Source organism: Podarcis tiliguerta (assembly GCF_965153285.1).
Source record: "Podarcis tiliguerta genome assembly, chromosome: 13".
NCBI lineage: Eukaryota > Metazoa > Chordata > Lepidosauria > Squamata > Lacertidae > Podarcis > Podarcis tiliguerta.
In genome coordinates, this window is record NC_139546.1 from 33,297,013 (window position 1) to 33,324,795 (window position 27,783).

General features: G+C 47.0%; 2 protein-coding genes across 8 annotated transcripts; both read right to left on the reverse strand.

Moving 5' to 3' along the window:
* Positions 1-778: 778 nt before the first annotated feature.
* LAT (linker for activation of T cells) lies at positions 779-18,831 on the reverse strand. Of its 5 annotated transcripts, XM_083411513.1 has the most exons (14): positions 16,011-18,831; positions 10,626-10,812; positions 10,177-10,391; positions 10,018-10,045; positions 9,206-9,258; positions 6,063-6,105; positions 4,533-4,600; positions 4,215-4,247; positions 3,924-3,981; positions 3,075-3,133; positions 2,478-2,531; positions 1,480-1,533; positions 1,248-1,322; positions 779-1,075 (listed from the first exon to the last, which is right to left on the reverse strand). In XM_083411513.1, the coding sequence occupies exons 3-13, from the start codon at positions 10,283-10,285 to the stop codon at positions 1,249-1,251; spliced, it is 633 nt and encodes a 210-aa protein (XP_083267639.1). In that variant the 5' UTR covers positions 10,286-10,391; positions 10,626-10,812; positions 16,011-18,831; the 3' UTR covers positions 779-1,075; position 1,248. The 5 variants fall into 5 exon arrangements, with proteins under 5 accessions (XP_083267639.1, XP_083267640.1, XP_083267637.1 ...); XM_083411514.1 differs by lacking the exon at positions 10,626-10,812 and having other exon boundaries at positions 10,177-10,290; XM_083411511.1 differs by lacking the exon at positions 10,626-10,812.
* Positions 18,832-18,973: 142 nt separating this feature from the next.
* SPNS1 (SPNS lysolipid transporter 1, lysophospholipid) lies at positions 18,974-27,703 on the reverse strand. 3 transcript variants are annotated; one of them, XM_083411435.1, is made up of 13 exons: positions 27,574-27,703; positions 26,786-27,024; positions 26,603-26,668; positions 26,350-26,486; positions 25,657-25,808; positions 25,154-25,220; positions 24,834-24,976; positions 22,667-22,819; positions 22,148-22,337; positions 21,891-21,956; positions 21,004-21,102; positions 19,908-20,079; positions 18,974-19,251 (listed from the first exon to the last, which is right to left on the reverse strand). In XM_083411435.1, exons 2-13 carry the CDS (start codon positions 27,000-27,002, stop codon positions 19,157-19,159), a joined length of 1,557 nt encoding a protein of 518 aa, XP_083267561.1. In that variant the 5' UTR covers positions 27,003-27,024; positions 27,574-27,703; the 3' UTR covers positions 18,974-19,156. The 3 variants fall into 3 exon arrangements, with proteins under 3 accessions (XP_083267561.1, XP_083267560.1, XP_083267562.1); XM_083411434.1 differs by having other exon boundaries at positions 27,473-27,698; XM_083411436.1 differs by having other exon boundaries at positions 27,484-27,639.
* Between the last annotated feature and the right edge of the window lie 80 nt (positions 27,704-27,783).

The following is a 27,783-nucleotide window of genomic DNA, read 5'->3' on the forward strand; positions in this document are numbered from 1 at the left end:
ACAAAATGAGCAGCAATAACTTCAGGACTCTGTGAATCCAAGGAAAAGCAAAAAATAAAATAATCCAGTAGCCTGCATCCCTATCACCCTCTACTGTGTTGCACAGAGGACAGGCAAGTGTTTCTCTGGAGCCATACATTTTGTTTACACTGTATTCTCATAAGCTTTTGGCCTCCTTTAATTTCCGTCTCCTTGTGGATCTGTTTGATCGGCTTGATTTAATGCTATTTTTTTTTAAAAAATGACTTGTTACCGGTGCTTTTTTTCCTTAAAAAGATGTTGGGGCTACTCTCATTTTCCTACTCCTACTGCCCCTCAATGAGGTCAAACTTAGATTCACAAAATGTTAGGGGTATGCGTACCCCCAGATAAAAAGCACTGCTTGTTGCTTTAATGATGGAAACTGCCTGGTGCCGTGCTTTTGAAAACTGAAAGATGGAGCATAAGTAAGAGTGGAAGAAGCACAGCGATTCCACTTTAAAAGCCTTGTGTGTAAGCATCCCAAGTCGAGGAAGCAATAATGTTGCATAATGTCATAATGTCTCTAATACTCTAATACTCTGTCGTCCCAAGTAACCGAATGCAGGCTGCAGTGCTCAAGGAAGCGAGGAACCTCTGAGGTTCATTTCAGTTGAAGTAGAAACCAAAGTTAGAACACTATTTAGCAATTGTCAAGACTTCTCTGTTCACCTGATCCCTGCAGACTCTGTTCAGACCCTTCTAGGCATCTCTCCCCATCCATAATCCTGCACCAATTCCCTTTCAAGTACAACAACGATGAAATTACCAGTTCTTTATTTAGCCAAGAGACATAAACAACCCAGAATGCTTTGCGGGCTGGGGGGGTGGGGAGTGTTAGAAGACCAGTTCCACATGGACAGTCAAGCTTCCGAATCTTGCTTCCAAGATTCTATAGTATTGTGGAAAATTCTCAGGATGTGTCAGCCAAAGTGCAAAGGAGGCAATAAGTTACGGCAATATTTGAGGGTGACTGGGAAGACAGTGTCCTTAGGCCAACCAGGTAATGCATCCTGCATATAGGTGACTGGAGCAACCGGCAAATGAACCTTTCAACCTAGAGAGAAAGAGATGTTGATTAAGATGCTGAGTGGTGATTGCTGGCATGCAGGTTCTAGGGTTGCCCTCTATCATATATATGAAGCCACATCCATGCACACACACACACACACACACACACACACCCTACATCCGTCCCGTGCCCCAAACAGACACCATAATCCAGATACCTCAAAGCCCAGGACAGACATTCTCATAGTCCGGAGTGTCATCTTCACTTTCCAGATCACTGGTGCCACTGCCAACTACAGGAAAATGAAAAAGGACTTAAAATTATGGCAGGGAGATATAGGGCCCCACCCATAGCCCTCAGGCAATTAGCCAGAGAAATGGATAATGAGGGACTATAGGGAAATTAAATGAGAACTTCCTAGCAGGCCCACACAGGCTTTTTCTACTCACCAAAACAAGGACCCATGATGGTAGCTTCTGGTTCTAGTACATTGACATAGTCACCTTTGACGGAGAGAGAAAATGGAAGATTTAATGAAGGTTCTGAGGTACATCCAGTGGAGAGACTGGTGTCCACTGGGACTGTGTGGGCAGAAGGCAGGGAGGCCAACAGTAGGGGGAGACAGACCCAGTGATGGGTGGAGCCAACTCATTCTAGTTTTCTCCACACCCTTCCTTCCTGCTGAGTTTGACAAAGGCAACCCTGAAATTAAGGCAGAAGAGTCCAGCAGATGGCGCTACCTCTTGGACCGCTTGTAAGGAAGGAGGTCGTCCAAAGGGGTTGGGCTGAGGACAGACTGAGCTTGGTGGGGAAGTGTCCTGTTTGTCCTGACGGACCACCCTGCACTGCACCCGCCTCAGCAGTGCCTCTTGCTTGCTCAGTCACAGCAGAGACAGCACGAAGGAGCTGGTTTAACTCAAGAAGACCCAGTTTCAAGTCCCCTTCCACAACCACAAAGCTCCTTGACTCAGCCTCTGGGATGGACACATAAACAGTAGCTTATGTGGGCCATCCGCTCAGCACAATGAAACCTGCAGCACATAGAATTTTTTTTATTTTTGCCAAGGTGGTATACTGCTTTGCAGGAGCTATGCAAATTATTATATGGTTTTTAAAAATATGGAAGCAAGGCTGCTCATAGCAAAGTTTTTTAATATATGTCTCTGGCAACTAGTGCAAAACTGGGGTCAGCATTGGCTGGATCTTTCCGTTAGTTGCTTCTGCCTGCAACCCTAAATGCCCTTACTAGGGAGTAAGCTCCACTGAATGCTCTGGGACACCAAAAATTAACCTTCCACCCACCTGATTCTGCCTGGCCCTGATTCTGCCTAATGATACGTCCAGCTGTGCCTAGCATGGCATGTACAAACCCATCTCCATTTTCAATGCAATCCTATGCCCTCATTCCTGACTACCCGGGCCCCATAGATCTACTTTCCACACTCACCGGGCGAATTCCGCTCACACTCAAGCACATTCTCATACTGCTCCCCTAGGGAATCTGAAAAGGAAAAACCGGAAGCACTTCAAACACTGCCCTTTCCCAATTGTGTCCCAAGTTCCTTTCTCATTTAGAATCACTGTGATGCAGCAGTGATGGCCAAACTTGGCCCTCCAGCTGTTTTGGGACTACAGTTCCCATCATCCCTGACTACTGGTCCTGTTAGCTAGGGATGGTGGGAGTTGTAGTCCCAACACAGCTGGAGGGTCAAGTTTGGCCATCACTGAGTTAGGGTGTTGCAGCAGGACCTGGGAGACCAGGGTTCAATCTCCACTCAGCCAAGAGGCTTATTGGGTGATCTTGGACCAGGTACTGTCTCTTAGCCTAACCTACTCTGCAGGGTTGCTGTGAGGATTTAATGGGAGAGGGGAGCAGCCATTTACAGCACCTCCGAGTTCCTTGGATGTAAGGTGGGAGAGAAATAAATGCTACATTTAGATGACCCTGAGGTTGTAGACAGATGGGTTGCCACAACACTCTCCAAGAGAACCCCAGCCCCGGTCCCAGGAGGGAGTCAGTCCATCCCACCTGCTGCCAACTCACCTGTGGAAGCACCGTCTTCATTGCCTTGATCTGTAAGTGGCGCATCTGGCAGCACGTCACTGTGGAAGAGAAGGGAAAAGAAGCTTTGGTGCTGCACTGATTCGAGAAATAAGCAGTTGACTCATGCTGAATGAAACCCACCAATCCATCTCAGGCAGCATTGGCTGCTCGGACTGGCAGCAGTTTTCTGTGGTCAAGGGCCAACACTGCTTATGGTATATATTTTCATTTGGATACTGCCTTTCGCAGCTAATCCTAGTCCCAAGGCAGCTCTGTACTGGAATTGCATTTTTAAAGGTGTTTTTAGATGTTTTAGATTTTGTTTGTTTGTGTGTTGACATCCATTTATAACATATTAACTGCTGGTGGTTTAATATTTTTCATATAATATTTCATATTTTCCCACCACTTTCCCGACTCCAAAATGTGCAATTTTTTTCAAAGTGGATTTGTTGTGCAAAAGCAGCAGAGTGCTTTGGTCCGCGGTAGTTGTGCAAATGTAAATTTGCCAGTATGCAATATGCAGATTTAGAAAATGGAATCTGTTCTGCACAGTCTGGAGAGGATCTAGATTTGGCTGGACTACAACTCCCATCATCCTTGGCCTTTGGCTGTGCTGGCTGGGGCTGATGGGAGCTTCAGTCCAACAACCACACATTCCCTATCTCTGCTTTAAGCAGTGAACAACACTGATGGAGCAAGCGGAAGAAAGGTGATATATAATCCATTAAGCAGAGATGCTGGGGACTTTAGAGATGCAGAGCACATAGTGTGCCAACAGGTTCCTATGAATGATCCAGCTAAAATCCATTATAAGGTTTGACCTCTGACCCCCCAAAAAAGACTTACATGTACGGAGGGACATAGTTGTCATCATTATCCTCGTCATCAGTGGCACCAGCTTGTACTGGAAGCACAGAGACCATTAGCAGAATTATGATATGCATATGAGCTTACATTCACATATACTGAGAACTTCCACCCCATACTGAGCCAAAACCAGCCTTCAGAATCCAGTCACAGTGAGGCACAGTCAAGTCCAAGAGCACTGCAAAACTGCAGAGCAAGTAGATGACTCATGCAAGTGAGCCAAGCTGTATGTTCCAGCAAATGGCATTAAAACCAATAATTCCTACTCACCTTCGCCTTGGTTTTCATAACTGGGAATGCTTTCTGAGACGAGGACATGCCACAAAGAGAAAAGGAGGGCACTGATTAAGCCTACCGAGTGCCTGCAGCTTCCCAGACCAAGACCATTTGCCCCTCATCCCCCCCGTTTCTATTTCATAGAAGTAGACCTTCAAAAGGCTATTCATCCCAATGGCTAGATCCCCAGACCTCAGCCTCCCATTGCCCTTTAAAGGCTTCGGTAGGAAAGAAGCCCCCCAACCCCTCCACTTCCTAAACCTTGCAACACACACACACACACACACACACCCCATTTCCTTCACAACTCACCATTATCCCTTTCAACTTTGTATGATGGTGCTGGATAGGAAAGACTGCATGGGGGGCATCTGCTGTGCCTGTGAACAAAGAGGGAAAGGGGTTAAATACAGGTACGAAAGCAGCCATGGAATGACAAAGGGACCAAGATGATGCTCCCAACATGCTTTTCTTATTCCAGCCATCACCCCCACTTTGACGAGGATTCCATAGGTGCTGGAAGAATGCCAACTGGAGATATTCTCTGAAGCTGAAGGCAAGTGATGCTTTTGCATCTAAATATAGGGTTTTTAAAATTTTCTCTTATCAGCTGCCCTGTGTGAAAAATATTAGGGAAGTTGTTTATGTTTGATGTTTTATCATGTTTTTAATATTCTGTTGGGAGCCACCCAGAGTGGCTGGGGGAAACCTAGCCAGATGGGTGGGGTATAAATAATAATAATTAATAATAATAATAATAGATGCACTGGGAAGGGTTAAGAGTCAGACTCTTATTTGCCCAAGCATTTTGGAGGACCTCTGAGCTAGAATTCTGCCTTGCTCTTTTGCTGTATATTGCTTTGCTTCCTTTCTGGGTTTTTATGCAGCATTTTTTATATTGGGTGAATAGTCACCAGCTTACAGCATAACAAGGGAGCTAACCCCTCCCACACTGCATTCCAAATCGCATTCGTACATTGATGTAAACATCAGTACAGTTGGATGCGTTTTGAAGTTGCCCACTGTCTGTCCACACCAGGGGGGTGGGGTCTGGATGTCTTTACACAGGTGGGAGAAGCTCTGGAGCCAACTGACTCCAGAGGGTGGGAGAAGCTCTGGAGCCAACTGACGCTTTGCAGGTAAGATTCACCTTCTGTTGTGTGGGCAGGGCAGTCCCTCCCCCTACCTGGCCGATCCCCTGGCAACACCTCCCCAGGCGGGATTGGGCGATTGGCTGAGGTAGGCGGAGACCTCCAGGTCTCCAGCCTGGGGAGGGCGAAGCCAGCCCATACTACTGGGAGCCACACTGGGATCCAGGGGTGCTGCACACAACCACAAAAAAGGAACCCCCCCATTTGATGTGGGGAGTGGCCATTGTACCCATACAGCTTTAGAAACCAGCGGTGATTGATGTGCTGATGTTCCCCCCCACGCAAAATACATTTGCTTGTGTGCAGACATACAGTGGTACCTCTGTTTCCGAACATAATCCATTCCAGAAGACCGTTCCGAGTTCTGAAACGTTTGAAAACCAAAAACTCAATGGCCAACATCTAGGCCTCAGGATCTTGCACTCAGCAGTGGCATGTTCGACTTCCGAGGCGTGTTCAAAAACCGAAGGATTTACTTCTAGGTTTGCGGTGTTCGAAAACTGAAATGTTCGTCAACGGAGTTGTTCGAAAACTGAGGTACCACTGTACTAGAGGGCAAGGCTTCAAGCACATGTGCTCACTCACAGAAACAAGCTTATTCTTTGCTCAAAACAGAAGTGTGTGGTGTTGGGGATGCCTGGATGGACGGATGTTCAGGAAGCAGCTAGCAAATTGTTCAGGGACTGCTTACCTCCATGTGTCTGGTTGGGATGAAACGGCAGGCCAAGGTGGGGCTGAAAGGTTGAAGAAAGAGAAGAACGCAGATGCCATCACCTGAGAGGATTGCATGAGATCCCAGCTTTTGGTTCACCTCCCATGCCCCACCCCCCACCCCCCAAAAAGCAGCAGCACAAAGGCCACACTCAAGTCTTTAATGGCTTGGGAGGACCAGGTAAATTGAAAGGTTGTCTTCTCCCAAATGCACACCCATTCAAACCTTAAGTTCCTCTCTTCAGAGCCAGATGCCCTACCTCATCGGCCTTGCCAGGCTACAGGAGGGGGCAGCTTCTAGGGAGAGGGCCTTTCTGGTGGTGGCACCTCTGCTCCAAAAGGGCCTCCCCAGAGAGAGATGCTTACCATCAGGTTTGTAGCCTTTTTGGCACAAGGGGAGAAATTTGCTTTATCCATCCAGGCCTTTAAAGACAATCTGAATTTTAAAACAACACAAGATTTGAGCTCTAATGGTATAAGCGGCATTTGGTAAATTCCTAACGGATCACATTTTCCTCCAATTTTTTACGCTGCGTTAGCGCATTTTTAAATGTTTTAAAATTATGATGTTGTGTTTTAGTTTTGTTTTGCAAACCATAAGGGAATATGTTTTTATGGGCAGCCATGGGCATCTGGTAGCAAAGTTTTTCAAAAGTTTTTAAGAAGATGTAAAAGTTACAGGAGCCCTCAATACATAAATCAGGGCTGCAGTTTGAGAAGTTTACAATCCCAATTAAAATTGCTTTCCCCTGCACTGTTGTGAAGAAATCCTGCTCATTTCACCAGTGTTTCAGTGTGTATTGAGTGGTGTGCTTTGTCATTTATATTCTGATGTACACTGCAGTGTGTTTGGTGGGGGAAGTCTTCTTTCTGGTCAGGTAAAAGCTGGTTTAACTGTCAGTGGGGGACCTTAACTGACAACGGAGGAGGGGCTGGAGATGGAACTCTCAGTATGCAAAAGAAGGATAGAAGATATGCATATTCTGGTTGGTGGTTGCAGGTTTAGAATCTTTAGTTAGACAGTGTGATTGGCTAGGTCTAGACTGGGGGACTATAAAGTTGGGTGCTGGCCAGTCAAGGAGCTCAGGCTGGATCATGGAAGAGGAAAGAAGAAGACCTGAGGGGAAGGAAGAGTGGCCAAAGACTGGCTGGGGTAAGTCAGGTGAAGCACTTGGCTTAGGCTGAAGAGCCAAGAGGAACAACTCATCATTTACAGCACCAAAAGGCAGTGGCGGAGGAAGAGGGGTGTGGTGGGGGCGGTCCGCCCCAGGTGTCATCCCTGAGGGGAGGTGACACCGCCCCACTGCCCCCTGGGACACTCGCCGCGGGCCTGACTAGCCTCGCCCCCACGTGCCCAGCTAGTCCCGCCCCCGGGTGCACAGCATGTGCACTGCTCCGGGTGCCAGAGCAGCTAGCTCCATCTCTGCCAAGAGGACAGAGGTGAATGACACTTTTGGCTGCTGGATTCTGGTGCCTGGAAGGAAAGCAAGAGTATAGATTCCAGTACAGTGGATGCTCAGGTTGCGAACGTGATCCGTGCGGGATATACGTTCGCAACCCGCAGCATTCACAACCTGTGTCTGCACGTCTGCGCACGCACGGGTTGCAATTCTGCGCTTCTGCGCATGCTTGACCGCCGAAACCCTGAAATAACCCATTCCGGTACTTCCGGGTTTTGGCTGTCTGTAACCCAAAAAAGACCCTGTTGTTGGGAAAGATGGAGGGCACAGGGAGAAGGGGACGACAGAGGACGAGATGCTTGGACAGTGTTCTCGAAGCTACAAACATGAGTCTGACCAAACTGCGGGAGGCAGTGGAAGACAGGAGTGCCTGGCGTGCTCTGGTCCATGGGGGTCACGAAGAGTCGGACACGACTAAACAACAACAACAAACCCAAAAAACCACAACCTGAAGTGTCTATAACCCGAGGTATGACTGTACAGTAAAAGAAGACATGTGCTTCTCAGTACGTCAGTAGGGGTTAAAACAAAGGCCTCAATAAAAGTCCTCAGTTATAGTGTTGGTAAGGCACAACCAGGGTGAAGTAAATACAAGGGCAATCTGGCAAAAGTGTTTTAATGGGGTAACTAACCACTTTCTCAAAGCTGTAATAGTAGTGCAAAGTAAGCTTTTGGAATCAAAGTAACACTAACAAATTAATACAGTATATTGTATAACCATCTAAAAAGACAATACTACTGTATATTAAAGCTACCGCATAAGCTGGTGCACTAGAGAAGCTTGCATGTTAATACCTTTGTTAAAGATAGTAACTACGGACCACGCCTATATCGCAGAGTTACCATTAGGATTATTGGTGCGTTAAAGGTGCAAAGGGTATAAGTGATATTAAATGTTGGCAGTGGTAAGGTTTTAGGAAAACCACTAAGTGGAAGTTGGGTTTTGTTAATAAAGTAAGTAAGGAAATAGGCCCCCCCTCCCCTCACCACAGCTATTATATTAGTCTGAGGGAGGGGGCTCCCAATGAAAATTTGGAGAGGGGAGTCACATGCACAGCAGCTCATGGCTATTAAATAAACAAAAAAACCTGACATTCTCACAAATTAGTATCACATGTAGTTTGTGTCTGACTGGCAATGAGCCAAAAAACCATGCCTTGTTGAATTTAAGAGTATAAGAAGAGCCTACTGGATCCGGCCAATGGCCCATCTAGTCTGGCATCCTGTTCACAAAGTGGTCAGCCAGATGCCTGTGGGAAATCCAAAAGCAGGATTTGAGCCTAATAGCACTTTCACTTCCTGTGGTTTCCAGCAACTGGTATTCAGAAGCATTGTTGCCTCCAACTGTGGAGGCAGAGCATAGCCATCAATGGCATTTCAGATCTAAAAGTTGTAAGTTTGGAGCAGAGGATATTGTTAGGAATCCTGTAAGACTGTGGCTTGTTGAGGTGGTGGTGGTGTTGAGGCGGAACAGTGGGGCAGATTTGTTCAATGAGACCCCACATGGCTGCATCAGTCTTTGGTGATGGTAATAAATAATAGTAGTAGTAGTAGTAGTAACAACAACAACAACAACAACCAAGAGCAGATAAAGCAGGAGACTACAAGCCAGCCTTTCTTAAAATCTCAATTTTAAAATAGCACTGAATGGGCAGCTACTCACAGGGAGGACGTATCAACTTGAAGGTTGAACTCGAACGGGCACTAGTTGAAGGCCTGTGGGGGCAATGCATTAATCATTCTTCTCTTCATGGACAGTACAGGAATCATGCTTGAGAGACATATCAATCTGCTCCCCAAAACCGCACAAGAAACTCTCCCCTTCCAGGTTTTGGATGAAACGTCAGAGCCAGGCCATTGGTCCATCTTACTCTGTAGAGAGCAGCCTGCACCATGGATGGGGAACCCAGGGCTCTCCAGCTACTGTTGGGACTCCCAACGCCCACCAGCCTCAAGCCCACCCTCCCAATAGCCAGGGGCTATTATAGTCTAGCAACATCTAGAAGGCCACAGGGTTCCTTATCCCTGGTCTACACTGACAGCCATGGGCTGTACAAGGTTTCAGATCAGAGTCTTTCTCAGCCCTACTAGGAGATGCCAGGGACTGAACCTGGGACCTTCTGCATGCAAAGCACTTGAAAGAGTAGCATGCTAACACCACAAACAATTTCCCTTTCCTCCACTGTATCAAAAAGTGGCCTTCGTGCAGTATCCATGTGCTTTGCGACTTTGGGAATTGTATAATAGAGTTGGGTGAGGGGAGTAGACAGAAGGCAGGACCTCTGTACCTTCCTAGTGGTGCAAAAGAGAAGAAATGTTAAGAAATGCACCTTTTCCTTCTGGGGTAGAAGCTGCCCGTTGCATCTGGCCACCTTAGAACATGCATCCATTTTCCAAACCTCCCCAACCTCTGGTTTTGCAACCCCCCCCCCCAATTTTACCCCCAAATTAAAACCCGGTCAGTCACGAACTTACTTGTACTGGTAATCATCAACAGATTGTGCTGTTGTGAGAGAGGGAAAGAGACACCAATGTAATTAAGAAGTTCACTAGGGTGAGAGCAATGAATGGAGAAGTCAGGAACTGTTTGCTCCTCGGGGAAAGGAAGTTTGGGGAGGGCGGAAGAGACTTAACTGTCTAATTCAGGGTCCCGGCAGTCAATGCAAAGCACAAGTAGAATCACCAGAAGTGGAACGGTAAATGCCAGCACCCAGAAGATGTCACCCGTGTGCGAGGCATCCATGCCACCTGCAAGGGGGACAGTAGCAGTATCCTGGAGTCAGGGCAGGTGCAAACTCCGAGGTGAAAAACAGCATTGAGCAGCTTAGCGGCACAACATGTCAATAGCCCTGTGAGGAAACAGCCAAATTCAAGTTCTCGGTGTGTGCTAAACAGATAATGAAACCAAATATAACTGTTTGTCCCGGTCCCTATCCACCCAGAAAATTCAGCTTATTGAAATGTCTTATTCAGAATTTATTTCAAGTTTTGACAGCGCTTGGGTGGATTTTCACACTATGTAGCAGCAGCAGCATGTCACAAAAGATAGCAGAGTGGGGGGAGAACAGCTTGGGCTTGCTTACATTGTGATGTGGTAGCCCCTTCGCTAGGCGCGATGAATGCTGGAATGTTAGGAGACAGAGCAGCAGAGAGGCATTTGTTCTCTCTTCCTGAATGGGAACTTGAACATTCAGTATCCAACAGGCAGAGGAAGGAGTGTCTTGGTTGCTGTTCTTCAGGCCAAAGCCTTAGCAGGTATGGACGTCGCAACTGGTAGACCGTGGAATGATTGGCAATAGATTGGCAAGTGTTTTTCACTCCCAACAACAGTTTAACAGAAAGATTCCCCCCTCCAAATTTAGGTTGTCAGAATCCCCGTTCTACAGCCACATGCTAATTTTTATTTATATATGCAAGGTCATCCCACTGTATGGTTCATGGGGTTCAAGAAATAATTGGCTCCACCCCACTGGCCACTATTTTGTGTCTGACTCTGACCCAAGTTACTGTTTTGTGTCCGCCTCTGGCCAGTGAACTGTGGGGTTCTAGCAAAAATCTGAAGTAGATTCTAAAAAACACGAAGTTTGCCAGGCCTGCATTACAAGAATGCTCTTCAAATTTCCTATCAGGGAATCCTTTTTACAGCCTTCTACCTGCCTGCCAATAATTCTTGCCCATCTGCAAATGAAGCGCTGGCAAATCACAAAGGAAAGTGAAAGGCTTTTTTTTTGCCTCGGTCAAATTTAAAAGCCATCCCTCATTTTTTATTATTTGAGTAGCACATCATGTTGTCTCAGTGAATGCTTTGCAAATGTATATAATTTTCATTATGGCATTTCAGTAAGCAACTCATTGATAGTCTTGTGCACTGTGTTTTTCTGCTCTAGCTAGACTAACTAGTTATCCCAAACTCCTAGGGTATAAACAGATATAAGAATCCCAATTTTGCCAGTGGCTGGCATCCGTCTGTGGAAGCAAAGAACAAAAGAGGGGGAGAAAACTTTTTGCTACAATTTTGGGAGTTATCTCCACAATACTTATACAGCTCTGGCAGGTGCACCAGCAGGCCTGCGCATAGCTTGTCTGAGGCCGGGGCGAGAGTCCCTGGTCGACTCAAGAGGCCCAGGGCGTTTTTTGCATGACAGCTTAAGTATTTCAGGGCCCCCCAGCTGGCTTAGTCCTCTGAGACCTTGGCTGCCCCCTTCCTCTGCACCAGCCTGCATTCTGGGGGATTTGGGTCCCAAAAAAAGTTGCTGTTTGAGTCTGCGGATAGGCTGGCTCTAGGGAAACATTCTAAGCCGAATACTCTGTTCGCTCCGGGCAGAACAACATGGCCTATAGGGCCTCACCATTGCCCTGTGTGCACAGAGAGATACTGAGCCTTACGCAACATTGTTCCCTTATGAATTTGCAGCTGGAAGGCAATCAATAGTGCAGAGAGAGCTCTCTTTCAAATGCATGTGCTAATCCCACCATTACTGATAGACCACAGAGATCCCCACAGATCAGCCAGGGAGGCGATAACAGGAGGGAGCACAGCAGAGCGAGCAGTGGTCCTGTGGAAATAATTCAATCGACAGGCCGCTTAACTGCATGCAGCAGCAGGATGCACAAGAAATCTCCAAGAGGCTGGGCCGAAAGAAAATGGTTGGGGTGGGTGGTTCAAGGCGGCTTTAGAAAGGAGGGACCCCCCAAATTCAATACAAGCTTGGAGATACAAATGGGGTTCTAGGCTATGATCCACAGTACCTTTCTGCAGGGTGCTAATTCACAAAGCCAAGGCAGGTATACACATTCTGGATTTGAGCAAGAGACAACAGACAGACAACAGCGTCATGGTTTGCCACAAATGTGACCATGATGGGGAATAGATAGGGAAGTTAGCTAACAGAATTGTTTTCAGAGGTGTCTGTTAGGAGACATTTCCACTAAAATGCTGATCAATTTTCTTGAGGATTTTTTAAAAAAATTGCAAACTAATGTGGAGATCTGAACATAAGACTTTAAAAATGAGAAAAAGAGAGAAACCCAAATTGATAGGGCTTTGCCATCCCCAGCTGCCTGAAAGGAGCAGTGTATGTTTGTGCGTGGAACACTCACTCATTTCCCTAAAATATACGTAGTTTTGCAATGCAAATTCCCCTAACACAATTGCATGTTCACTTGTACATGCCTTTTAAATGCACACATTGCCCAATATATGCATTTTGTTATGCACCGCTTGGTTAGAGAATTGCATTGCAAAATTCAGAAGAGTGCAAATTTCAAAAGACGGCTTTATTTCAGTTCATGTACAGCTTCGGAAAGTGTGAATTAGGTAGGTTCACTTAATGCCAACAGAGAAATGCCAACTCAATTGGATTACTCCCTCACCCCTAGTCTGAAGGCACCTAAGGCAGCCACTGTGCAGAAGCCAAACTGGCCTGGGTCTGGATGGGAGATTGGCTAGAACCCTCCCCACACCTCCTTGAGCTCCAGGGAAGAGAGACAGATGTAAACAAAATAATTTAAAAATGGACATAGGTTTTGTCAAGGTAAGGTAAAGGTAAAGGGACCCCTGACCATTAGGTCCAGTCGTGACCGACTCTGGGATTGCGGCGCTCATCTCACTTTATTGGCCAAGGGAGCCAGCGTACAGCTTCCAGATCATGACTAAGCCGCTTCTGGCGAACCAGAGCAGCGCACGGAAATGCCGTTTACCTTCCTGCCAGAGCGGTACCTATTTATCTACTTGCACTTTGACGTGCTTTCGAACTGCTAGGTTGGCAAGAGCTGAGACCAAGCAACAGGAGCTCACCCCGTCGCGGGGATTCGAACCGCCGACCTTCTGATCGACAAGCCCTAGGCTCTACAGCGCCACCCTCATCCCTTTTTTTGTCAAGGTACTCCAACTAAAAAAGATTGCTGTGGACTAGAAACTTACATGGATTAAATCGCTGGTTTAGGAGGTATAGTGGAGACATCTCCATCGTGAATGAAAGAACATCATAGAGCTAGGTACTTGGAGCTGACACTTCTATACTTGGGTGTTGGCATGTCCTGAGGCACCAGAAGTGTCTTTTGCCAGCTGCGTATGGTACAAAATGTGCTTTGATCATTCCTGGTCTGGGAGAATTTACAGTAATTCAGGCACTGGTGACTTCAAGATTGGATTACTGCAATGCACTTTATGTGGGGGTTCCCTTGACCTGAACCTGCAAACTTCAGTTAGTGCAGCACAGTTACTGGCAGGAACGAGACCCTCTCGGCATATAGTACTTTTGCTCAGAGACCTGCACTGAATCCTCACTTGCTACCAGGCCAAGTATTATTATTCATATATAAAGCCCTTAAGCATTTGGGAGCAGGTTACACGCAGGATTGCCTTTCCTTGTACCTCTTTTTTGCACCTGCTTAAAACATTTTTGTTTTGGCAAGCCTATCCAGACAGATAGATGTTGCCTTATTTTAATCCCTTTTACAGTTATTTTTTTTAATGTTTTCAGTTGTTTTCAATTGCTAGTTATTGATTGCTAATTTTAAAAAATTTTGTCAAATGCTCAGAGGAAGGGCAGTACAGTTGTACATCGGCTGCCGAACACCTTGGGAGTCAAAGGTTCTGGTTCGCAAACGATCAAATGCCGGGAGTGTTCTGGTTTGCAAAAGTTCTTTGGAACCCGAACATCCGACGGGGCTTCTGATTTTGCTGCGGGAGCTTCCTGTAGCCAATCAGAAGCCGCACTTTGGTTTCTGAATGTTTTGGAAGTCAAATGGACTTCCGGAATGGATTCCATTCAACTTCTAAGGTACGACTGTATCTCAGTGGTGGAGAATCTGCTTTGCATGCAGAAAATTCCAAATTTAATCCCAGGCATCTCCAGGTAGGGCTGGGAAACCCTGGGGAGCTGCTACCAGTCAGTGTTGACAGTAATGAGCAAGGTGGATCAATAGTCTGATTCAGTCTAAAGCAATTGCCTCTGCTGCTCCTAATTGGGGTATAAATGTTGTTAATAAAAACCTCCACACACAACCATCCAAATGTTTTACCAGATACTACATTCCATGCCACATTTCCTACACAGAGAAAACCTGTTCCAGAAGCCCGAGGTTGTAAGTGAAGGTTCTTTGATGCACCCCTCCCCCAGCATAGAAGAAGAAGAAAAAGAGTGTGGGAACAGCAGTGGGAGCAGGGGTGACTCACGCCAGTGACAACAACCCATAGCCGGATTTGGGCGCCAGCGCAAAAAGCCTCGCTCTGTGTTGTGGGTGCCGTGGGAGGGAATTTGCAGCTGCAACTCTGCAGCTGCAAGGTTGCAATGTCTTGCTTGGGGGGAGGGGGAGAAGAGAAGCTAGCCGAGACCTTCTAGGCGCCGCTCATGATTCAGTAGGTGGGAGGGGGCAGGGAAAGGGATGGGGCCTGCGAGAAACCTACCGTTTGACACCTCTGAATAATGCCAAACTCTCTCCTTACACACACACACACACACACACACACACGGTCTCCCCACTTCTACTCCACTTGATTGGAGCACTGGCAACAAGCCAAAGTGACCACAAACCACGGGTTCCGTTACTGGGTGGAAACTGGCTTGTTGGAGGGAACTGGAGCAAAATGGCAAACGAAGGGGTGGGAAAGTTGGTTGGGGGGCGGAAGGTGCCAGGCCAAAATTCAAGGGAGGTTATTATGTGGATGTGTCTGTTCTATTTCTTTTGCCCTCTTCTACATATCGTTACTCGTTTATTATGCCCCACACCCTTCAAAGCGCACCCACTGTCAGAGATGGATAAATAGGAGGGAAGGAAGGAGAGAGTGAATGCAGTAGCAAGACAGAAAAAAGATTGCGATCAGAACAGGGGGTGGGGGAGGCACAGAGCAGGAAAAGAAGCACTCTGTGCAATGAAGAAAAACAATTTATTGCTTCCCGCTGTTAATCTGGGTTTGAATTTGCATTCCTACGTACCCTGGTCGGGCAATGGGCACAGCCTAGCCAGCAACAAGGGCCACGGACCCAAAATTATAGCCAAAATGAACTAAACGGTTTATTGATGCATGACTACACAGCTTTAGTGTAGGTCCAAATGACTTCCAACACATCATTTTCAATTATTTCTATATTTTGCAGTGTCAAAACTGAATTCTTTCAAACTTGAGTCAGTGATCCTGGTCACTGGTTACACTACACTCACTGGGACGCTCGGGAGGAAAAAAGTCAGGCTCCAAGCTAACACCCACATGAAAAAGTCTTTTCAGCCTCCCCCCAGAATCCCACCCTCCTCAGCCCAGCCATTTGTACTGCCATTCCTTCCTCTTTGTGCCCCCTGCACAATCCCAGAAGCTGGAACTCAGCTCCTTCCACCACGGGACTCTGGGACCAGAACCCAACCACCTCGGATATATATTGCCACGACAAGGGTCAGCACCTAAGTACTCCTCACGGACCACCACTGCCTCCACCTCCTCTTCCTCACTCACATCAGTGAAAACTCACATCTGGGGTTCCCAGTTCACGCCTGGATGGAGCCTTCTTTTCTCTGCTGTGGCTGAGACGGTGCTGCTGTTTGATTGCTTGGGCAGGAAGGAAGCACCACAGCCGCCAGCAGGAAGTCAAAGGGCAGGTGCACTAAATGATGACATTTGGGGGAGGAAGAGAAGGCACATCTTCTTGGTACATCTGTTGCATTCAGAAGCTCTGGAGATATCAGCCAGACATCAAGGGGGCCTCTAAGACTTCGCCAATCCTGAAATCTGTTCCAGATCTACCTGCCTCCTCCCAACTGCAAGACACCCCGGAACGTGCTCTGAGAAATGTGTAACTCCTAAGTTCTCTCCCAAGGACAGAAGGGGCCCTGTATGCAGATATACCAGAGGACAAGTTTTATACGCTCAGTACAGTGGTACCTCAGGTTACATATGCTTCAGGTTACATACGTTTCAGGTTACAGACTCTGCTAATCCATAAAGAGTGCTTCAGGTTAAGAACTTTGCTTCAAGATGAGAACAGAAATCATGCTCTGGCGGCGCAGCAGCAGCAGGAGGCCCCATTAGCTAAAGTGGTGCTTCAGGTTAAGAACAGTTTCAGGTTAAGAACGGACCTCCAGAAGAAATTAAGTACTTAACCTGAGGTACCACTGTAGAATCAAGTGGTGAAGCCTTTTCTGGACTGTACCATTTCAGGCTGCAGGGGTGTGTACGCAATTTGCACATCTCAATGCTTTTCTGAGTGTGGGGAGCCTTCCCATACATAAAGAATAAATGACATCTCCATGCCAAGCTGGATGCAGTGAGGCATGTGCATTTTATCCAGATATGTGCCCCATTTATACATGATGTGAGATTGAAGGGGCATCTATTTTTATAGGAAATAGAAAATAAAAAGAAACCCACTTCTCCTTACCTCACAGAACCCTGGCTTGCAAAGCATGTTAAACACACATCTTGTAGAACTCCACACACACACACACACACCCCAAATGGGAAGATGGGTTTGACCCAACCTCTCAACCTGCTGCTTTTCAATGTGCAGAGTTTACAACCCTCTCCCTGCTCTTCAAGAAAGATGGTACAGTCCAGGAAAAGGCATTTGGCACTTCTGCTGACATGAAATAAATCTACAAGAAAGAGATTCACCAACCTCTCTTTGTGAATTGAGCAGTGAAAAAACAATGTATCTCACCCTGCTTTCCCCCACCCAACCGGCAAAGAAACATGGCTGATATGAAGTACATTGGTACCTCGGGTTACAGATGCTTCAGGTTACAGATGCTTCAGATTACAGACTCTGCTATCCCAGAAATAGTACTTCGGGTTAAGAACTTTGCTTCAGGATGAGAACAAAAATCGTGCTCTGGCGGCGTGGCGGCAGCAGAAGGCCCCATTAGCTAAAGTGGTACCTCAGGTTAAGAACAGTTTTAGGTTAAGAACAGCCCTCCAAAACAAATTAAGTTCTTAACCCGAGGTAGCACTGTACTAGAGACAATCTCAATAGAGACTCTCATTCTTCCACTAAGCCCCTGGGGGTTTCCTCCAAGCCCTCAACAAGGGCAATTCAAATCTCATTTCCATTCTTTGCAACCTGCAAATGCTACAGACCACCATTCATTCCTCAAGGAATAACAGGCACGCAAATCATCACACACACCTTCGACCTCAAGCCAACATCTGTTCCGAAGCGTAGAAGGGCCTCTATAGGTGGTGGTGGGGCATCTTTCAAAACCAGTAATAAACCATACCCAAGCAACCCATAAAGAAACCAATTTTGATCTGAAAGAAAGAACCTCAAAATCCGGTATGTTTATTATAGTAGCATAAACCTTCATGGGCCAGAGCTCACTTCCTTAGTTGCATGGCATGTTATCCTCAGCTGACAGATCTATCTATCTGTCTCTATCTCACACAGGCTCTTCTAGATTGGGCCCTGAATCTGTTGCAACAAAGAGCAACAAGCTAGCTATTCCACTGGAATGTCTGTACAGAAGACACCTGGTTTTACATCCCGGTGCACCACAATCTGAAAACAAAAGAAATAATTTCAAGATAATTTGTATCACATCAAGGTCACTGCAACGCAATGCAGCTTCACTTAATGAACCAAGCACGTGAGCCAAACCACTTATGCAAGTCAGATGGCTACAGGGTCACAAAAAATGCCTTCCAACTTTGCAATTAGGCAGATTTCACAAATGAATGCCCCCCCGCCACCTCAATGGACAGCCATCAAGTGATGACGTGCATGTGCAAAACAGCCAGCCTTTATCCACCAAATGTGTGACATCACCTCACTGCACTACTTCCTTAGCCGAGATGGTTTTTAGCAAGAATGTAAGTCAGAAGCAAAAACACACAGAAAACAAGGCACCTTATCCTCTGGATCTCGAAGAGAAACTTTTGACTACACCCAATTTCTGACTGCACATGTTCTTGACGCTTCAAAGTAAGACAACACAGTCTTAACAGGCAAGAACCTTTGGGCCACCAAATAGGCCAGAACAGAAGCTTCAGGATTTTTTTATTTCTAAAAGTATCCCTCATGACTAACTCTGTTCTGAAGTCAGTAAGATGTAGCTAATACTACTAAAGCAGAGGTTTCTTGAATAAAAAAAACCTTTTTCTGATTTCTTCCCTAACATTTATTAAAAGCTGAGTTAGAGCCACTTTGTTTTTTCCCCTGCATAAAAGCTTTTGAAAACTCTCCTGCTGCAACAGCTAATATGCCCCAGTTTACCCCTTACTTGCCTTCTCCTAGACCTCTTGTGACATACAGGCAACTCCCCATATACGAGGGGTTACGTTTTGAGGCACCACAATGTAAGTGAAATCGCATATATTGGAAACACCATTGAAAAAGCCTCTGGGAACCCTTGAAAAACCATTAAAGTAGAAGGCAGAGATGGGGGGGGGGAAGGGTTTCATTGTTTCATCCTGTTCATCTGAAAAACACCACATGACTCTTGATAAAGTTAGTGCTTTATAAAAATCCCAGAAACACAGACACAAAAAACTGATCTTCCCCTGTTGCCCACAAAACCACCCGCCTGGGTCCATTCAGAGAGTCCTCATCTCCCTGTGAGTGCCATGCTCAGCTGATCACAAGTCCATCATTCTTTCCCAGATTGAAGGAACCAAGTGGGGCGGGCTTCAGATCAGGACACTAGAGACAGGGACTTTGGTGGGTCGCCCACCCTGAGGAACAACAATGCGATCTTCGCCTTCAGGTGACTCGTGAAATTGCCCTGCAGGGAGAAAGAGCATGACAGGGTCAGAGGTGTTTGTCCAAAGAGGCTGCGCCAGCCTCAGGTTAGAGGAAAGGAGGCTCCTGATTGGTTGTCCTCCCATGATTTCCTACATGATCATGCACACTTCCTAACACACAGGACTTATCAAGACATGTGCCACCCCTGCTACTCAGAAATTCCTCTTGTCGCTACTCAGCTGCAGCCACTACAGCAAAGTGATGAGGTGAAACTCTGGCAGAAGCCAAAAGCTTGCTCATGTAATTGCCCAAAAAGGTTTCTTCGTGGGGGACAAGGCATTCCAAATCAAAAAGATGCTTCCAAAGTTAGATGATAACAATTGCTGTCCCTGACAAACACTTGTTGGGCAATTTAAAATCACACAGGGAAGCTCCCTGGACACCCATATTTGTGGGACGCCTTCCCTTTCCATCCTAACTCATAACTGGCTGTTACACCAGACCACCCTCTTTTCCCAGGAAAGTTCTATCGTGCCACAGGAGATGAGTGGCTTCCTCATGACACACAGCCACTACTAAAGCAACCCACAATCACTTTTGCTACTGGGGTGCATGTTTGGTGCAGCAGTTCTGTGCCAGGCTTCACAGACCTTAACATCTCAACTCTGACTGGCCAATGGAGGGAAGAGGTTTTACCTTGTACATACAGCTCTGTGCGCTTACGGTCTGCCTGGATGAAGCAAGCCGTAGCCAGGAAGAAGCCGCCACCAATAACTCCCACAAAGGCACAGACCATAAGCGCATATTCAAGGCTTCGGAACTGCGACAGGAATGTTTGGGGGCGATCATCTTGGATTCGGTCACTGATCTGGAAAAGAGATTCAGCAAAAGAACATGCACACCATTATGCAGTGTCAAGTGGAGCGGCACAACCAATAGGAAAGCTGGCAGAATTGGAAATTGGTGGTGTTATTTGTTGCTTGTGCTATTTCCTAGCAGATAGCATTGCTGAGGCAATGAGTGGCAAAACCCATCCCTACCTCTCAACCACTCACTCTCTCTCTCTCTCTCTCTCTCTCTCTCTCCTGGTCTGTAGTGTGCTGTTGCTCAAAACTTGCTTAAAGGAATCGGAGATGCAGTAGTTCTAATCCAACAAAATTCTTTCCAACATGTAGAAAACAGAGTATCTGCTAATGCTGTATGTATTATTTATACTGATGCTGGCTTTTAACAAGAATGACTTGTTGACAGGCAATAGAACTATTTTAACATTTTTCAAAGCCACACAGTAAAAGCATATAAAATAAAAAATTATTTAATACAAATTTGAGAGCACACTTCCAGTTAACTCTCATAAGACCTGGCAAGATAAAAACATTTTTACATGCCTCCAAACACAGCTTGGCAGGCAACATACAAGAAACATTTTGAGAGAGTCTTAGCTCTGGAGTCGCTATTAAGAAGGCCCTGCTCCCAAATGGAAAACAGTCTGTTCTTAAGATGATCACCCCTGGAGCAGAGCTTCAACAGCTTAGGTCCTGGGAGGTTAATATTGCACAAGGTTGCAATGCATCAATTTCCCTCGACCTGAACAAATATTGCAGGATCAGCCTGGGCTCTTTCGGCCAAGAAATACAGTTGTGTGAGCCTTGCAAGGTATGATCTAAATGCTGGGAAAGAGCAAGTGGCTGATGGCAGAGAAAAGAGGAGCTGCTTGATGGGTAGAATGCCTCGGAAGTCGCAAGCTTTGAAAAGCTGACCAGAAGTGCCTTCTCGCTGTCCAAGCACTTACCAGGCCAATGAGATAAGGGCTCCCAGCATCACCCAGAAGATGCGACAGCAGGATCTGGAAAGCTTCAGCTGTGGATCGGCGTGTGGGGATGACAACATACTGGGAAGAGAATACAGCTGATTTACTGGTGCCCTCTGCTGGACAGCGAACAAGTTTTAAGGTCGCTTCCCCACATAACTATAAAGCCACTACAAGCCACTCTCTCACACACATTGCTAAGCCTCTTCTGGTTGCCCTTCACCTTGCTCCTTTTTTATTCTATACCCACTTTGGTGTCATACACACTCTTGCTAACTGAGGATTTCACTTAGCACATTTGACAAAGGAGCCCAGAAGCCCCCAGAAGCTCATGTAGTCCTCTGTAGAAAAGCAGCACAGAGGTGCAGTCCCGTACACCATGCCAACTGCCATGTGGTGGCATAAATATATACCCATGAACCATTGCACCAGTGGATCTATGACACACTGGCACAGCCAAAATGGGACAGGGATTTGGGCACCACAAGGGAGGAGAAACCATCATGTTGGAGCTGTAAGAAACACTACGCTGACTACCCTGCTATCTGCCATGGGCACAGGAGCCCTGGAGGGATGCCCAAGGTGCACACTCGCAGCAATACTTCTAACTCCTCCCTAGAGTAGGCCAGAATTATTGTTTCATTAGAGGGAAAGAGATTTGCCTGAGGATATCTTGTGAATTCTCAGCAGAACTAAGTTTAAAAAAACAAACAAAGCCACTGTCAATGGACAGTTAAACCCAGGGCTGACTCATTCTGCTTGATTTTCTCAGGCTACCACCACATGGGAAAGCAAACGAGAACGGTGCAATTCTGCAACTGAAATAAAAGTCTAGAGTTTTGCACACTGCCTCTTCCCCACAGTCTCACCAGAAGGATGTCCGCCACTATGGCCCAGTTGAGGGAGAGGAGGGTCTCACCAAGGAAAATAAATACCTGCAGAGGAAGGAGGGGTGAAGAGGAGAGACGGTATTATTTTTGTTTTAAAGTTTAAAAAGCACAGGACAGGCAGTAGTGGGACAGGCAACGGTACCCACCATGCCACACCATGGACACTGCCACAAGAAAGCTGGCAGCACCCTTGGGGGCTGTACCAAATTAACAAGTGAAAGTTGGGGAGAACTCACGTAGGTGGCAACGATGCTCTGCTTAGCAGTCACCACTGCCAGGAACAGGAAGGGGACAGAGCCCAGCAGTCCAGTTGCACACACCAGGGGATCAGCACGAGGGTTGGTGCGGCGCCAGCGCCGGGAAATCTCCACCCCAGCACTGACACCCAGCACACCAGTCACGCAAGTGATGACGCCAAAGGTGAGGCTGCAGAGATAATGATACAAAGCATTCATAAAAGCACCACAGAGAAGGCTCAGAGCACTTTACATATGGTACCCCACATTGCAGATGGGAGGATGAGAGACAGTAGCATGCCAAGGCCATCTACCAAGTTTACAGCAGGGGCAAGATTCAAGATTTGGGGCACCCCCATTTGTGACAGTCTCTTAGCCCCTATACTACAAACAGCTCAGAGTTAAGAAACACAGAGGTGTCAAAAGACAGCAGTGGTGACCCTCCACTGCTGAACCAAGTGTTCCTCAAGAGAGCTGAACTGATGTCATGACTAAGGGCTTCCTCAGCTACTAACTCACCTATCAGAGTCAGAAGCATGTCCTGAGGGAGAAGGCTGGAGAGTGCCAGCAGCCAGGCGTGAGCGGTACAGGAAGGTTGGTGTCCACAGAGCCAGGGAGCCTGTTACAAAGGCCACAGCTGTGAAGCCTAGCGATGACAATATGAAACTGCGACTGTCCGGGGGGGGGGAGAGACGGGGGGGGAGACGGGGGGGGAGAGAGAGAGAGAGAGAGAAAATGTGAGTATAAAACAATAGCCCTAATCATTCCTGCAGTTGACCAATTGGAACCATCACAGATCTATTGCCACAAACATAACTTTCCTATGACCTCACATATAATGCTCTACAAGAGAGTTGGCTCACCCATTCAGCTGCAAAAATACAGAGAAATCAAAGTATAGGCAACCAGGGATGAGCCAGTCCTTAGAAACACTCAGCCAGCCCATGGCAGGATCTCTTTTAGGTCACGGTTTGCCCACCTGTAATAGTGGTGGCACAAGTAGCAAGGTGTTCTCCAGCTCAGGAGGTTACTAGGAGAAAAAAACCATACCAGGGAACTGCAACTGGGGGCAATTTGTGAAACACAGTGTGTAGGGTGCCACTGCCTCCCACAGAGAACATTACTGATGGCACAGTTATCACATCTACAGAGAGCCGCAACCCTAGGCCTAAAGCCAGGGCAGGGAAGAACATTTTCTGTCAAGGGCTTTATATTATTTGGTATGCCAGGTGGGGTCAGGGCCAGAGGCAATGATGGACAAGGCTATCCCTTTCCCCTCTTCTTCTTCTCACCTTGTTTCCTATCTAGCAGGTTACTGCAGTGAGGACAGAGCACTCTTATCAGAGTTGCAGACTGATCACTTTCAGAGGGCTTTTATCTCTTCCTCACTCCATTTCGCCCTTCCCCTAGTCCCCATTTCCCCACTCCGGCAGTGGCAGACTTTGGGCCCTCAAACTTCAGCAGTGCCCTGGATGCTAAAACCTGGCGCCGCCTGCCTGTCACAGAATTGTTCTACACAGAATCTACATCATTGTTTTGGTGCTCCCTGCAGAGCAGTGCCCAGTACAAACACATCAGTCACACTACCCTAAAACCACCTCTACCTCAGGACTTCTTTTCTCCAATCATATGAAGCTGAGAGCCTCGTGAAATTAGGCCAAAAGCTGCATAATGGGCCTTGGACCTACGGGACCGCCTCTCCTGGTATGCCCCACAGAGAAACCTACGGTCTGCAAATAAAAACATCCTGAAGGTCCCAGGCCTCAGAGAGGTTAGGCTGGCCTCAACTAGAGCCAGGGCTTTCTCGGCTGTGGCTCCGATCTGGTGGAACGCTCTGTCACAAGAGACTAGGGCCCTGCGGGACCTGACATCTTTCCACAGGGCCTGTAAGACAGAGCTGTTCCACCAGGCCTTTGGTCAGGGCGCAGCCTGACCCCCTCCTCTGGCAATCTGCACAGAATCTTGCTTAATGGTTGCCATCAATTAGATTTTAATTTTTATAATGAAAGGTTTTTAGAATGTTGGATTATTTTGATTGTTGTTAGCCGCCCTGAGCCCAGCTTTGGCTGGGGAGGGCGGGGTATAAATAAAATTTATTATTATTATTATTGGACCACAGGCTCCCCACCCCTGTCTTAAAGCAACTCCTTTTCAAGGGTTCCACTTTCAATGAACAGCTACTGCACTGGCCTGTTGGCTCTTATTATGTTACAAAGAATGTCGGGGCACTTTCTTGTGGATTAAACAAGTCACTGACCAGGCCTGCTGGACCTGGTGCAATTTGAACACACACCCTAGAACACATCTCAACATCTGCTTATAACTGCAGGGGAAGACTGATAATAGTGGACAAGCTTATGCTCAAGGGAACCTTCGCTACCATTACCAATTTCCTTAATTAAGTTCCCCAATACTCTGAGGAACCAAATTTCAAAACCACCTCCATAAAGCACTCTGGACAGGTACCTGTCAGTCTTGCTTTGAAAGCCCCCACAAGAAAGAAGACTGTACATTTTCCCTAAGTGGTTTGTTTTGCTTCTCAGTTTCTTGTCCTTTATCTATCACTAAAGAGAATATCTACACTGATCTGGAATCAATGAAACTAGGGCAAGGAAGCTATTCCAGAATGGAAAGGTGCGATGTGGCCTACATGGCAGCAGTACATTAAATGGCACCCATTACTCACTTGCGGCTCAGGGCCCGCAGGTCAGCTGCCCAGGAAGTATATTGCAGAGGGGCATCTGAGTGCGTCTCCACAGTTCCTCGAGGCGGCTCCCGCACCACAGTTATCAACAGTATCACCGCCAATGCCCCCAGGGCTGGTGTCACCTGTATGAGAAGATAATGATTAAGTTGGAGGCATTCTAAACAGAAGAAAATAAAAACATGTATGCATAGGTGCACAGCAGACAAGCTTACTACAATGTGATGAAGATGAGCTGAACTGCAACATGAACATAAGGCAACAAACACTAACCAGTACAATTGTATCCCCATCCTACTCACCCGCAGGGCCCAATGCCAGTCTTCAGCCACATCTTTCACCTTTGAACCCACTATGTAGCCCAGTCCACTGCAGGTGAAAAGGGAGAACAGTCAGACCCACACTCAGGCAGGCTCCCCTCTTTCTGTGAAAGCCAATTAGGTTTGGTCATTGCAACAATGGGGGAATGCCAGAGGTCAGCGGCAGAGTGCCTGCCTTGCATGCAGAAAACCCCAGGTTCACTTTCCAGCATCTCCAGATAGGGCTGGGAAAAGAGCCCTGCTTGAAACCCTGGAGAGCTGCTGCCAGTCAGTGTAGACAATACTGAGCTAAATGGGCCAATGGTCTGAATCAGTTATATAAGGCAGCTTCCTATGCTCCTATTCCATGCCTTATGAACACACACATCTTGTTTTGATTGTTGCATAAGGCTGATTGCCAATTTACAGTAAACAGATGAGTATCTCTAGTTCAACTTCACTACAGTGCATACCCCACCCTGAAACAGACCACAGGGTGTTCTCACCTGCCCACAGGTATGGCGAAGTAGAAGATGCTGAGCATGCGGGATCGCCGGTCACCCACAAACAGATCAGCAATAATGGTGGGGGCAATAGTTGAGTAGCTGGCCTCTCCCACACCCACCATGCCTCGTGTCAGCAGCAACAGCCAGAACATCTAATGTGGAGAAAACAAACAATAAACTGAGGAGATGTAATAGTGTAGCTACAAATCTGAAACACACCCCTAAAGAACCTCAGGGCATGCAGTCATGTATGGGTGCAAAGAATACTTTGTAAAGTATTCTTAACCCCTTCTCAGAATTACAGTTCCTAGGATTCCTTGTTTGGTAAGTGTGAATGTCAAGAACAGGTTTCAAACCTGTTCAGCAATACTTTATAAATAGCCACTTTTCTGTGGCTTGTGACAAGTAAGAATCTCCTCTAGTCAATCAGGCACAAGGCCTTCCAAAACAGTTTCTTACCAGCTAGCAAATGTTTGTGATTTTATCCAGAGTTCAGCTTAATGACACACAGCTTAAACTGAAGCAAAGCCTTGCACCTTCCCAATCTCAGAGGGCAGTTGTGACAGATCTCCCCTGCCCCATAAGCCTCAATGCTGGGGGGTGGAAGGGAAGATACACAGATCCCAAACCCAAACTTCTTCCCCATGCCTGGGTGAAAACTAATCTACAGAATCTTCTCCCCTGCCCCCATACCTCCTTGGGAATGTAGCTGCTCCCCAGCGTCACTATTGACCAGAAGGTGATCCCAATGCACATCAGGTATTTGCGATTATAGCGATCCCCCAGGTAACCGAAAATTGGTGCAAGTACCATATAGCTACTAATAAAAACTGAGAAGAAAGAAATAATTATTCCCAGTGGCAAACACTCCTGCTTCAATAGCACTGCCCTTACAAAGTGCCTGGGTTGTGGGTGGGGAAGAACCAAGCCCCACCACCCTACTCACCTGTTTGTAGGAGCCCTGATTTGCTATCATCAATTGTAAAAAATGCCTCAATGTCAGGAAGAACGCCTGAGGTAAGGAAGAAGGATCACAGTGTTAATACTTAAAACTTACAGTGCCCACCCACCTGACACAGCTGGGAAGAGAAGTTGCAGCTACAGTCTCATAGCACCCCAGCATCCTTACCAGCCACAGTGAAGCGGTCCATGTAGTTCAGAAGGTTAACAAAGCAGAGAACTCCCACAATGAAGCCAGCCCGTGTAGAGGAGATGCCTGTGAGGGTCTGTACCTCTTCTTCCCCTTCATGCCCAGTTTGCAGACCATCCTTTCCCTCTTCCTCTGTGTCATCTGCCTGGGTCAGGATTGGGGCTGTATCCACGTAAGCTTGCCGCTGAGATGCCATGGCCAGCGGCAAGAAGAACCCACTGGAGAGACAATATGAGATAGCCAGCCCCTTACAAACCCTAAAGAACTGCAGGGGAGAGCAGCAAATCTTATGGCAGTTACAGAAAAACTTAACTAGGGCGAGAAAAAGAACCAGAAGAAGACGACGACCAGAAGAGAAGGCCAGTCAGTAACACAAAGGCAAAACACACCCACTGTTCAGCATTAGATTCTTATTTCCCACTCCCTTATTTATTTATTATGTTATTATTATTGTTATTATTATTATTACATACATATATTGCTATAATGTAAACAAAGCCAAAGATGAATTCAAGGGTAGCTACTCCTCAGAGTCACATCTCAGACTGAAGGGAGAAAAATGACAACAGGCCCCTTTCCCCACCAAGCCTGACCTCACCCTAAAGCTGTAATTAACCTGTAGCCCCCACCCGCAAACGCCCCCCTTTCGCCTCTCCCAATTCTAACCTGAGAGTTACCCAGGGAGGGAGTCCCGTCACCCGCTCTCCCCGGCCCTAAAAAGGCCCCGCCAGCATCTCACACGCCGCCCTCCCCGGCGACGGACGTACCCTGCCTGCCACCCCCTCCCCACTCGCCGGTGCGGCTCGGCGGGATCACGTGACGGCTCTTTTCCTTGCCCTCCTTTCACGAGCTTTGATTATCATGTGACTCTTCTTCGTCCCCGCCCTTTCCGCCTCCTGACCCCTGGGTGCCATGGCAACAGAGCCGGTCGCTTGATTGCCTTCCGCGTCACCAATACAAATACAGGACGCGCCGCG